Source organism: Mchenga conophoros, linkage group LG16 (assembly GCF_057382185.1).
Source record: "Mchenga conophoros isolate Kocher_MC1m ecotype Shallow Benthic linkage group LG16, M_conophoros_male_GT1.1, whole genome shotgun sequence".
NCBI classification, from domain to species: domain Eukaryota; kingdom Metazoa; phylum Chordata; class Actinopteri; order Cichliformes; family Cichlidae; genus Mchenga; species Mchenga conophoros.
The window spans coordinates 10,220,417-10,233,293 of NC_140541.1; the positions used below are offsets into that span (position 1 = coordinate 10,220,417).

Below are 12,877 nucleotides of genomic sequence, written 5' to 3' on the forward strand. Positions count from 1 at the left end.
GATAAGGTGGCATCGTTCTAATCCCATACGAGAGCAGCCAGTCACTCACTGACTAACACTGCAAAACAGAATTGTTAAAGTATTAATTATAATTTCAATTCAGGTTAGATTTTTTTTTGTGCGCAACGCAGCTTTTCTGTGTGCAAAGACCGTGCCAGCAGGGCGCAATTGCGCACGCACGCAGCTTAGACGGCACATTGCTGTGCACCCATACCCAGTATCCTGCTAGCCAATGTTCAATCCATCGAGAACAAGCTTGATGACCTCAGAGCCAGAATTAAGTTCCAGAGAGACATTCGGGATTGCAACCTCTGCTTCAGCGAGACACGGCTGAACCCAGCGATACCAGACTATGCTGTGCAGCCAGCGGGGTTCTCAGAATCAGAAAGACTTTATTTATCCCCAAGGGGCAATTGACATACATAAAGTCTTTCTGATTCTGATTCTTTTCAGTTTACAGCATGGACAGGACAATGGAGTGGGGGAAGAAAAGAGGTGGTGGAGTGTGTTTCATGGTGAACAACAGATGGTGCGACAGCACGAACATCTCTCCACTCACGCGCTCTTGCTTACCCAATCTGGAACTTTTGATCATTAAATGTCGCCGTTTCTATCTCCATAGAATTCACTGTGCTCATTGCCTGCACTGTTTATTTTCTGCCTCACGCAGACTTGGACACTGCCTTATGTGAGCTACATGAGGCCCTCACACAACAACAAGCACTTCACCAGTACGCCACACTCATTGTTATGGGAGATTTTAACAAAGTAAATCTCAAACAGACATTTCAAAACCTTCACCAGCACATCACCTGCCCCACCAGGGTCACTAGGACATTAGACCACTGCTACACCCCATTCAAGGACTGCTACAAGGTTCAGCCTCTGTCAGCATTTGGAAAATTGGACCATGCGGCCATCTTCCTTATGCCTGCTTACAAACGAAGGCTAAAGAAGCAAGCACCAATCAGGAGGGAGGTCACACACTGGAGGGCCCACTCAATGACCACGCTGCAGGACGCACTGGATGATTCAGACTGGGATATGTTTCGGCGCAGCTCTGATAATAATAACAATAATGATTAAAAAAATACAATTGTATTTGTATAGTACCTTTCTAGACAGAGTAACAAAGTGCTGCACATAAGATAAATAATAAAAGGTAAAACAGACAACATAAAACATACAAAAATGAATCAGAAGCAGTTTTAAAAAGGTGAGTTTTGAGTTGTTGTTTAAAAACAACTACTGAGTCCGCAGTTCTTAAGGTTTGGGGGAGAGATGACATCAACATTTTTATGGATTGTGGGATTTATTGGGAAATTAGCGGATGACACAGTAGAAAGAACTATCATCCGAACAAGAAGCTGTGAGTGGATAAAAACATCTGCGATGCTCTGAGATTGCGCACCACTGCCTACAATAAAGGGCTCGTCTCCAGTAATATGAACCAATACAAGGCTGCGTCTTGGTCAGAGCTTGGTCAGAGAGGCCAAGCAGAGCAAGGGGGGGAAACTAGAGTCACAGCTACAACAGTGCAACTCTAGTAGACCGTGGAAGACACTACAGACAATAACGGACTACAAACATCCAGCTTCTCCAATGAAGAATGCCGACGCTTTACCAGCTGTTGAGCAGAACACGTTTTATGCTCGCTTCTATGCTGCAGCAATTAAAACAACAAATGGCTGCGAGCGCACAGAGTGCACCAGTGAAGACAACGTCTTCATCATCACAGAGCATGCCGTGAGGAAAGCTTTCAGGAGGGTGAACACCAGGAAGGCAGCAGGACCAGATGCAATCCCTGGTCGGGTCCTGAGAACCTGCGCTGACCAGCTAGCACTGGTGTTCACAGAGATCTTCAACGTCTCCCTGGCCAAAGGAGTGGTCCCTGTCCCAAAGAAACAACAGCCCGCTTGCCACACTATTACCGTCCAGTAGCACTGGCCTCAATTGTGATGAAGTGTTTTGAAAGACTTCTTCACTTCCTGCCACCATTGACCCACTTCAGTTTGCATACCGGACTAATCACTCCACAGACAATGCCATAGCTCACCTGCTTCACACATCCCTGAGTCACCTGGACACTGGCAGAGGATGTTTTTGGACTACAGTTCAAAATTCAACACAATAATTCCCTCAAAGCTTTTCATAAAGTTAAGGGTTCTACTCAGCACACCACTTTGTCAGTGGATCCTCAACTTCCTCACAGACAGAACCCAATCAGTGAGGGTGGGAAAACAAGTCTCCCTCTCCATCTCACTCTGCACTGTGTTTTAAGCCCCCTACTGTACTCATTGTACACTTATGATTGTGTAGCCACATCAGACACCACCTCCATTGTCAAGTTTTGCTGATGACATTGTTGTTGTGGGCCTTATCTCTGACAACATCGATAAGGCCTACCTGGAGGAGATTAGGAACCTGGAGACCTGGTGCCAGGAGAAAAACCTCCTCCTTAACATCAGGAAGACTAAGGAGCTGATTGTGGACTTCACTACAAAAATGTGAGGAATTATGAGGCTCTGAACATCAATGGCACACCAGTGGCGAGCGTGGACAGTTTCCGGTACCTGTGTGTCCACAGGTCTCAGGACCTGTCATGGTCCTGCTACATTAACACCCTGGTTAAGAAAGCCCGCCAGCATATCTTCTTCCTCAGAAGACTTAGAGACTTCCATCTGCCACTGAGGGTACTTAAAAACTTTTACTCCTGCACCATTGAGAGCATGCTGACGGGAAACATCTGCACCTGGTTTGGGAACAGCACCAAGCAGGACAGACGAGATCTGCAAAGAGTGGTGCGCTCAGCCAAACGCATCATTCGATCAGAGCTTCCTGACCTCAAGTCCATCTACACCAAGTGGTGCAAGACCAAAGCCAGGAAGATTATGATGGACCTCTCCCATCCCAACAATCAACTCTTCTCATTGTTGAGGTCTGGGAAGCGCTTCTGCTCCCTTAAGGCCAAAACAGAGAGAATGAGGAGGAGCTTCTTCCCCCAGGGTATTCGGGCCCTGAACCAGGTGTAGGATTGAACTCTCCCACACACATCACATCACTTTAGGCCTGGACACACACATCTCATCTCCACACGCACTCTGGTTTTTCTTTTTGCACACTTCTTATAATTTATAATGTCTTTTTATTAATAATTACATAATTACATAACAATTTACATAAGAATGTAAACTGCAAACTTAAAAAGTTAAATCTGTAAATTTTTGTAGTAATCTGTAAATTACTGTCAATTCTTACTGTCATTTAATGGTTGGGCATTGCACAGCAATAAGCATTTCACCTAATGTCATACTGTGTGACAAATAAAATTTTGCAAAGCAACTCTGCATACTGCATGCAAAAATGTAGCTGAATTTCATAAGTCTATAGTGCTCCAGATGCAGTATGTTCAGTTGTGGCACTGGTCAAGTACGTACATAACAACAGCCCGGTATATATTTTGAATATTTCTATAAATCAAACTTGTTCTGCACTTCACCTTTATGATGAAAAAACTAAATTTCCCATGTCAGAGCAGTATAATGACAATTATGAAAAAAAGTATTTCATATGGTCAGTGGCATTATTACAAGGCAGGAAGCGTGTCCTGAATGAATACATCATATTGTAAAAGTTTGCAGTGGGAAATATGTTTTGAGGATCAAGTGTACTTTGCAAGGCCACACTAGCTGTAAAGGCCAATATACTAGTTCTGAGCATAAGAGAGCAAAGAGAAGGGCTCCTCTTGGAAAAAGGAATAAAATCAAGTAAACTCAAGTCATTGTCAAGCTGGGATCAAGCAATATATTCTTCCTTGACTACTGAAATTCCAGTGTTGAAATTAAACATAAGGTATGGCAAACAATTCAGTTCACACTGAACAGAGAGGAGAGATTAACTGTACACTCCTAAAGCCTAAATTACAAGAGACTAAACAATAATGTTTCATACCTCCTTCTCTCTTGAGGATGAGGCAACCTGATAAAAACCTTAAAGAGACTCCCATGATACACTGTGTGTGTTTGGTTGACGAAGGTGCTCAGAGACAGATTTTAAGTTTAGAAGTTTTTATGAACCGGAGACACAAGAGCAGGTGAATACTGGTATAGTTTTGTTTTTGTTGTTGTTTTGGATTTTTACTTTACAAGTTCTGTATGTTTTATGTTTTGTCTTTGAAAAATTCATGGATGAAGAGTCAAATGCTACCTATCTAACTCTGGACTGGTACACAGAGATTAACAAGTACAGATATGTTTTCTTTTTTGTTATGTTTACATTATATATTCTAATAATCTGCACTAATTCTACTATTCTGTATCTCATCTGGATTCATAAAAACCTCCATGAGCCTATGTACATTTTCATTGCAGCTTTGCTACTGAACTCTGTTCTTTACAGCACAACTATTTACCCAAAACTTCTGACTGACTTTTTATCTGAAATCCAAGTCACAACATATTCAGCCTGTCTCTTTCAGTTTTTTATGTTTTACACTCTAGGTTGTTCAGAGTTCCTTCTGTTGGCTGCCATGGCCTATGACAGATATGTGGCCATATGTAAACCTCTGGAATATCAAACTATCATGAGAAAAACCACTGTGGGTATTTTCCTGGTCATGGCTTGGCTTGTACCTGCTTGTCATATTGCAGTCCAAGCAATAGCGAGTGCTGAAGCTAAACTGTGTGACTCTAATATAAAAGGAATATTTTGTAGTAATGCAGTTTACACTCTTCAGTGTGAAAGATCAAGATTAATTACTATCTTTGGTGTGTTCCTTCTAATTGATCTTGCAATACTTCCTATGCTCTTCATAGTTTACACATACACAAAAATATTTATTGTTTCTCATCGAAGTTGTAAAGAAATTAGGAAGAAAACTGCAGAGACTTGTTTACCCCATATGTTAGTTTTAATCAGTTACTCTATGTTTTTTGTGTATGACATAAGCATAGCTCGTGTGAAATCAGATTTTCCAAAAACCACACGCATAATAATGACATTACAAATAATGCTCTATCAGCCTCTGCTAAATCCGTTCATTTATGGGCTCAAAATGAAGGACATTTCTAAACACTTAAATAAACTGCTTTCTCAGGCCAAAATCATTTCTTGTATTAAAACCTAATGCTAAGGTGAATTAATTTGGTTGTTAACCAGTTTTGTGCAGTTCAAAACACTTTTCTTTCTACATAATCAAATCATTCTTTCTTTCATGTGCTATGTGCAGAGGTGTTTTTTTCTGTTCTCAAACTGATCTCCCCGTTGGAGCTCAGTCTGGGGGCAGTTATTTTTTTTCTCCTTATCTTTCCTCATGCTGTGAATTTTCCATTGTTATACCTCTCTGACCTGTCTTCCCCATGTGATTTTTTGTGTAATGTATGTATGGTCGGAGGGTAAGATGGCGCCGCCATTACGTGCAATAGGTAGGCAGCCTTATGAAATTTCCCCTTGTGGGACTAATAAAGGTATATCAAATCAAATCAAATCATTCCAACTTTCAGGCAGAACATTTTTCAAATTAGTATATTATATCTGGGGAAGTACAAGAAAATATAAAGTGAAATAGCCCAGAGTACTAATAGATACTGCATAGTAGATACTACATATACTAGATAGTGCCTGCCTTGTGTTTCCCTTTATGCTGCCTATGGTTTGACGGAAATGATCTCCGTAAATTTCTTTGTAGTAAACTTTTACAGGTGTGTGACACATCTTTTCAGATTCACCATTAACCTTCATATTTCTGCATCATGCTTGTGCATATAATAAACACTTTGTATAAGAGTAATTGATGACCTACTGGATCATTTAGATTTGCAATACAGTGGGGAAACCAATATGCATTCAGTGTAAGCAAGTAGTGTCACATCTGTCTATTTGTTTCTGTGCTAACATCAGTTGCATTTCAGTCCAAGTGAATTCACAATAAAACTGTTGCCATATACACACATTCCTGGTTTTATTGTCTGACATCTGGCCAGAGTGCCTCCATAGCAAAGGGGTTTATACTTTTGGCTGTTAAGTGAAAGTTTCCTGGTTTGAACCTGAAAGATCCCACAAAGAGAAACAAATCTCTGTGGTGTTGCATCAGGAACTGATGCTATGGCAGCCTCTTGTGAAAAAGTAGCTTTACTGTCAGATAACTCTATAAACATGAAACCCACATAAAACCATCTTTGCTTCGAAACCATTTTCTAACCTGCTTCTCTTCAATCACAACCTTAATTTTATAACACTGAATATGTTTAGAGAGGGGCAGTAATCTGATTCCTTTTTTCAAGAAATTAGTAAAGTAAGGGATTACTATTGCAAAAAAGGTAATTAGAGTACTGCGTTACTAAACCGTGATTTTGTTTGCGAGAGTGATGTAAGCACGACAATGACATAAGCGTGTGCAATATCTGTGGTAACAGCTTTGTGCAGATCAACAATGGATAATATATCGAGAGTGGGAGAGAGTATGAGCGTGCAGGTTTTAAAGCGTTGAAGTACTGACCTTACTTTGAGTTGGATTCTGTAAAAAGTGACACAAATATGAAAAAAACCCCAAAAACTTCTGAGCAAGCACCGAGTACGCTGCCACAGGAATGTGAAAAAAAGGAGAGATATTTTTCCTCACATTACTGAGTTTTCCAACGAAGAAAGAAATATTTTTTTCATAACCTTTGTCATGTAATTAATATATCCTTAGTATCCTTATTTTCTTATTATATTGTTTTATGTACTTTAATAATGAAGGTTTGTAGAGCAAGGCCACTTTTGACTCATAAACTAAGTGCTCAGCCAGACTGAAAACAGGAAGTGCAGAGCTGTACAGTATATTAATAAATACAGGAAGTGTTACGGCCGAGAGGGCCAGGCTGTGGGTGTGGACTCAAATGCAGACACAGAGGGAGGCAAAACGGGCGTGAACACAGTGCTTTATTTACAGTGCCTAGTGAACTTACAAAGCAGGAAAGTATGAATGCTATGAACGGAGAATGCTATGAACTGTGGAAGCTATGAACTGAGAACTGTGAGGCCAAACTGTGAACATGAAACTCTGAGTGCTATGACTAGGTGCTAGATTTCACGGATGGATCCGGGGAATGGAAAAAAGGGGCAGCGGCTTGGATGGAGGTACGCAGTCAGCGTTGCAGGTTTAAAGTGTCATGCGAGGAGGGGGTGTCCAGGGGGTTCCAGGTGAGGAGTGTCCAGAGAGGATCCAGAATATGCTTGGAGTGAGGGACTTGGCAGGGAGGCAGGCAGGTGTAGTCCGATGATGGAAAGGAAGCAACCAGATGACACAACCAGCGTCCAGGCAGAGATGTGAGTAGTCTAGGTTGGGAAGTGTGACTGCCAGGTGGGTCATGAGTTAGCAGAAGATCTGGCAGAGGTCTGTTGTGAATGCTGGTCTTATATGCTGGTGACTTGATTGGAACCAAGTGTGGAAGCTGATTGGAGTCTCTGCCTGAAGGTGGAGCCCAGCGGAGTGGAATAACCCCATACTCACCCGGACCATGACAGGAAGCCAGATAGAAAAGAGGAACTTTGCCATATAAGCAATGGTTGTATTGAAACTGTGATGTGTAAAGTACCAAAATAAAACCTATATGTGAGACATTCTTAGATTCTAATGTTAGAGATCCTGCAACTGGCGTTTGGGCTGTGCAGGGGTCTCTCTCTTCCGGAAGATGATTGAATAAAAAGAAATATAAATGTTTTAACACACTATGAGTCGGTTTTCTCTGTTCTTTCATGGGGACAAAAGAATCGGGGTTTAATATTTGGTGTTTCCGCCCGGTTCTCCTTGCAACAGAGAGAACAAATGTGGATCTGATATTAGGCGAACAGAAGACCGGTCTAAAAAGGCAGGCACAAACCTGTTGAGAGAAAAAGCAAATCTGTGCATATTGGATGAATTCTAAATTATCTGTTCGCTGAGTTGATGATCTTAACTATTAAATTGGCTCAGTAGTGGCTTTACTTTATTCTTGAGAATAAAGTAAAGCTTTGAAGTAATGATAATGAAACTTGGAGAATGAAGTAATGAGAAGCTTTGAAGTAATGAGAAACTTTGAAGCAATGAGAAGCTTTGAAGTAATGATAATGAAACTTGGAGAATGAGGTAATGAGAAGCATTGAAGTAATGAGAAACTTTGAAGCAATGAGAAGCTTTGAAGTAAGGATAATGAAACTTTGAGAATGACAGTACTGAGTTAAAGGTAATGTGGTATTTCATGGTAAAAGAGAAAAGAGACCAATGTGTGTTTAGGATAACACAGGATCATAGGTTATTGGTCATTTTATGGTTTAATAAGTGTCAAGTTCAGGTGTGCAGACCCCCTCCCTATTGGAGACGTCCACTAGGGGCCGTGGGCGTGCGGGACTGCAGACTGACCATCTGCCAAGACTTGGGACCTTGGTGTAAAAATAGGTTATCATTTTGGGATACACTTATTTGTTCAGTAAAAAGAGTAATTTCGGACGTGGAAGTCCGACAAAAGGACGCCTTGAACTGGGCAAGGTGTCTAAGTGACTCAGCATTTCAGAGAATCGAGTCACTTGTGGTCTTGAGTTTTATTGGTAAGTTGATTTGAAAGGAAAATCAATGCTTACCTCGTTGAAGTAATTCTGATGATGTTGCTAGATGTGCTGTGATACAAGTGACGAATCAGTTGTGTACATGTGGATACACAATTGTGTTGATATTGATGGATCGGCTGCGGTCCATGTGATAAGTTAATGTTGGGTGGACTGAGACAAGAAACTATTTTTAAATCTTCACTGGCTGCAGTGATATACATGTGCTGAAGATTACTGGACCCATAGATGTCCATTTGATGAAGTTCTTGGGCAGATAAATGACAGAAACAGTTTCTGAATTTTGAGGAGAATTCTGAAGCACTGAAGTTGAATTTTCTCCATGCTTGGTGCGCTGTGAGGACTTATATCACGGTTATAAGTCCAAAGTTTTATGCCCTGGAGCCCAAGAGTTGTGTGTAGAGAAGAACATGACTTAAAAAAGACACAAAAAAATATTTATGGTCATATTTTGTCTAATTTGGGGAGAATTGTCCCATATGTGTTTATTTCTCTTCTCTTTTAAGAGGACATACAGTGGGGCAAAAAAGTATTTAGTCAGCCACCGATTGTGCAAGTTCTCCCACCTAAAATGATGACAGAGGTCAGTAATTTGCACCAGAGGTACACTTCAACTGTGAGAGACAGAATGTGAAAAAAAAATCCATGAATCCACATGGTAGGATTTGTAAAGAATTTATTCGTAAATCAGGGTGGAAAATAAGTATTTGGTCAATAACAAAAATACAACTCAATACTTTGTAACATAACCTTTGTTGGCAATAACAGAGGTCAAACGTTTACTATAGGTCTTTACCAGGTTTGCACACACAGTAGCTGGTATTTTGGCCCATTCCTCCATGCAGATCTTCTCGAGAGCAGTGATGTTTTGGGGCTGTCGCCGAGCAACACGGACTTTCAACTCCCGCCACAGATTTTCTATGGGGTTGAGGTCTGGAGACTGGCTAGGCCACTCCAGGACTTTCAAATGCTTCTTACGGAGCCACTCCTTTGTTGCCCGGGCAGTGTGTTTTGGATCAGTGTCATGTTGGAAGACACAGCCTCGTTTCGTCTTCAAAGTTCTCACTGATGGAAGGAGGTTTTGGCTCAAAATCTCACGATACATGGCCCCATTCATTCTGTCCTTAACACGGATCAGTCGTCCTGTCCCCTTGGCAGAAAAACAGCCCCATAGCATGATGTTTCCACCCTCATGCTTCACAGTAGGTATGGTGTTCTTGGGATGCAACTCAGTATTCTTCTTCCTCCAAACACGACGAGTTGAGTTTATACCAAAAAGTTCTACTTTGGTTTCATTTGACCACATGACATTCTCCCAATCCTCTGCTGTATCATCCATGTGCTCTCTGGCAAACTTCAGACGGGCCTGGACATGCACTGGCTTCAGCAGCGGAACACGTCTGGCACTGCGGGATTTGATTCCCTGCCGTTGTAGTGTGTTACTGATGGCGACCTTTGTTACTTTGGTCCCAGCTCTCTGCAGGTCATTCACCAGGTCCCCCCGTGTGGTTCTGGGATCTTTGCTCACCGTTCTCATGATCATTTTGACCCCACGGGATGAGATCTTGCGTGGAGCCCCAGATCGAGGGAGATTATCAGTGGTCTTGTATGTCTTCCATTTTCTGATGATTGCTCCCACAGTTGATTTTTTCACACCAAGCTGCTTGCCTATTGTAGATTCACTCTTCCCAGTCTGGTGCAGGTCTACAATACTTTTCCTGGTGTCCTTCGAAAGCTCTTTGGTCTTGGCCATGGCGGAGTTTGGAGTCTGACTGTTTGAGGCTGTGGACAGGTGTCTTTTATACAGATGATGAGTTCAAACAGGTGCCATTCATACAGGTAACGAGTGGGGGACAGAAAAGCTTCTTACAGAAGACGTTACAGGTCTGTGAGAGCCAGAGATTTTCCTTGTTTGAGGTGACCAAATACTTATTTTCCACCCTAATTTACGAATAAATTCTTTACAAATCCTACCATGTGAATTCATGGATTTTTTTTTCACATTCTGTCTCTCACAGTTGAAGTGTACCTCTGGTGCAAATTACTGACCTCTGTCATCATTTTAAGTGGGGGAACTTGCACAATCGGTGGCTGACTAAATACTTTTTTGCCCCACTGTATGCAGTTACTGGGTGTTGTCTACTTCCTCTTTCTGATTCTAAACAGCGTGTTTGATAAAATACTCTTAGGAAAGCGTATTTTGAGTGAGTGAGTAAGTGTGTGAATGTTGTGAGTACTGGATTTGAGTGATTCTGTGTGATTTATACCAAATAATAAATAAGTAATAATAATAATAATAATAATAATGGATTGCATTTATATAGCGCTTTTCGAGAACCTCAAAGCGCTATTCATTCACTCTCACATTCACACACTGGTGGAGGCAGCTACAGTTGTAGCCACAGCTGCCCTGGGGCAGACTGACAGAAGCAAGGCTGCCATATCGCGCCATCGGCCACTCCGGCCATCACCAGTAAGTAATAATAACACTACGTGGGTTCATAGCAGAGTGCAGGGAAAAGAGGAAGTCTGAGAGAAGAGAGTGTGTGTGTGTGTGTGTGTGTCAAACAGGATGTAAACCAGCAAGTAGCTCACCAGCTCACAAATATATCTTGTGAGCTGGTGAGAGACGTTGCAACATGAAAACAGAAGAATTAGAGACTGAATGTCTTTTAAAAAAGTAATAAAATGATATTAATTACATGTTTTAGTGTGTCAATACAGGTGGACTCTTCTCAACCTCAAAATATGAGTACAGCGGCAAAAGGATAGATCAACAGAATTGGGACGACAAACAGGCCAGGCTTTGGCTTAAACATTTTACAGCTTGACCTCTCATTCTGTCCTTATCCCGAGAAGAAGCTTGAAGGACAGTCAATCTCCTGATGAAGACAGAAGACAGACAGAACACCGTGGACTTGAAGAGTTAACAGTAGGCAAAAGACAGTGCAACTCACCTATAACACTGAAGGGTCAAGCAGCAGCATGTATGAATACCACTGATGGAACATGAGCTTTGAATCACAAGCTGGAAACTTGACAAGTGACATGACTGTTTGAAGGCACTGGATGTGATATTTGCCAAGCTGGGAGTTAACCTACAAGAAAAGACTGAAAGATAAACAGAGAAGAAACAGAGAAGAAGAAACAGCTGAGTTGGGCCTATGTTTGCTGGAGATTTGAAGGCCACACAGGACACTGTGAGAAGAGGGACAGGGACCAGTGAGAGGTCAAGCCCCGACGAGTCCAAGTGAGAGAGTACAGGATATAATTGGATTAAAAATGGAGGCTGAACTCATGGAGGTTTAGGATTGTCCACCACATCACAAAAAAAAAGAAAGAAAAGAAAAAGACAGAGAAAGATAAATACATGAACTAACAATTACGTGAATGAATAGAAAACACATACACAAATTATTACATGTGAAATTATTTTTGGAAAGAATCAGAAGTGAGATAGTTTGAATCCACAGCTCAGTGCAAAGAGGCATGAATTAAACCTGAATATAAAATACACATGCAATTAAGAAGCAGCTTACACTCAATTAATATGACCACATAACATAAATGCAATGAAGAACACGGTTACACTTAGGAATGTGAATACATGACATAAATTGGTTTTTCTGGCCGGAAAGAGAGAAGCGGGTTGTTTACGTTTGTCACTTTTAGGTGCAAAGCAGACCTGGATTAATTTTCCACATGCAGCAGTCGGAAGAAAGTTATAGGTTAACATCACTGGAAACGTTCAGGCCAAGTTTCTGGTTGAATTGTTCACAGCGCCATGTGTTATTAAACCTCACCAGCGAGCTCTCACTTCTGGCTGAAGACAAGGAATGCAGTTCCAAAGAGCAATAACATGGATGAGAAAAAGAAATCTAAGCTCAAAAGCTCTTTGCCCGAAAATCAACTTGCAGCGTAACATCTCACAGTCCATGTCCACACTGGGGACGCTGCCTGAGAAGAATTCATCTCTGAGTGGCAGCCACTCATCTGATCTCAATGTCAACTCTCTCTCAAATTGGGACACAAACGAACCGGCAGCTCTGACAGCAAGGTGTCTTTGGGTCCTTTCTCCCTGATGGGCCGCTCCAAGCAGAGCAACGGTGACCTGAACAACCTGTACATTAACGGCAGCCATGTGTACACAGAGGAGACCGAACCCAAGAGTGGATTCTGTCTCTGAAAGAGAACTGCCTGTTTTGGACTGTTGAAGTGAGAGAGGACAATGGAGTGGGAGCAGTAGGTGAGAACACAGAGGAATGCTGTTATTTAATGTGGGAAATCAAAATTT

The 12,877-nt window shown here is 41.6% G+C and overlaps 1 protein-coding gene across 1 annotated transcript; it reads left to right on the forward strand.

The window, feature by feature from the left end:
- The first annotated feature begins 4,118 nt into the window (after nucleotides 1-4,118).
- LOC146556306 (olfactory receptor 2AT4-like) lies at nucleotides 4,119-5,125 on the forward strand. The gene has a single exon (XM_085250285.1). The coding sequence runs from the start codon at nucleotides 4,184-4,186 to the stop codon at nucleotides 5,123-5,125; it is 942 nt and encodes a 313-aa protein (XP_085106411.1). The 5' UTR covers nucleotides 4,119-4,183.
- The last annotated feature ends 7,752 nt before the right edge of the window (nucleotides 5,126-12,877 follow it).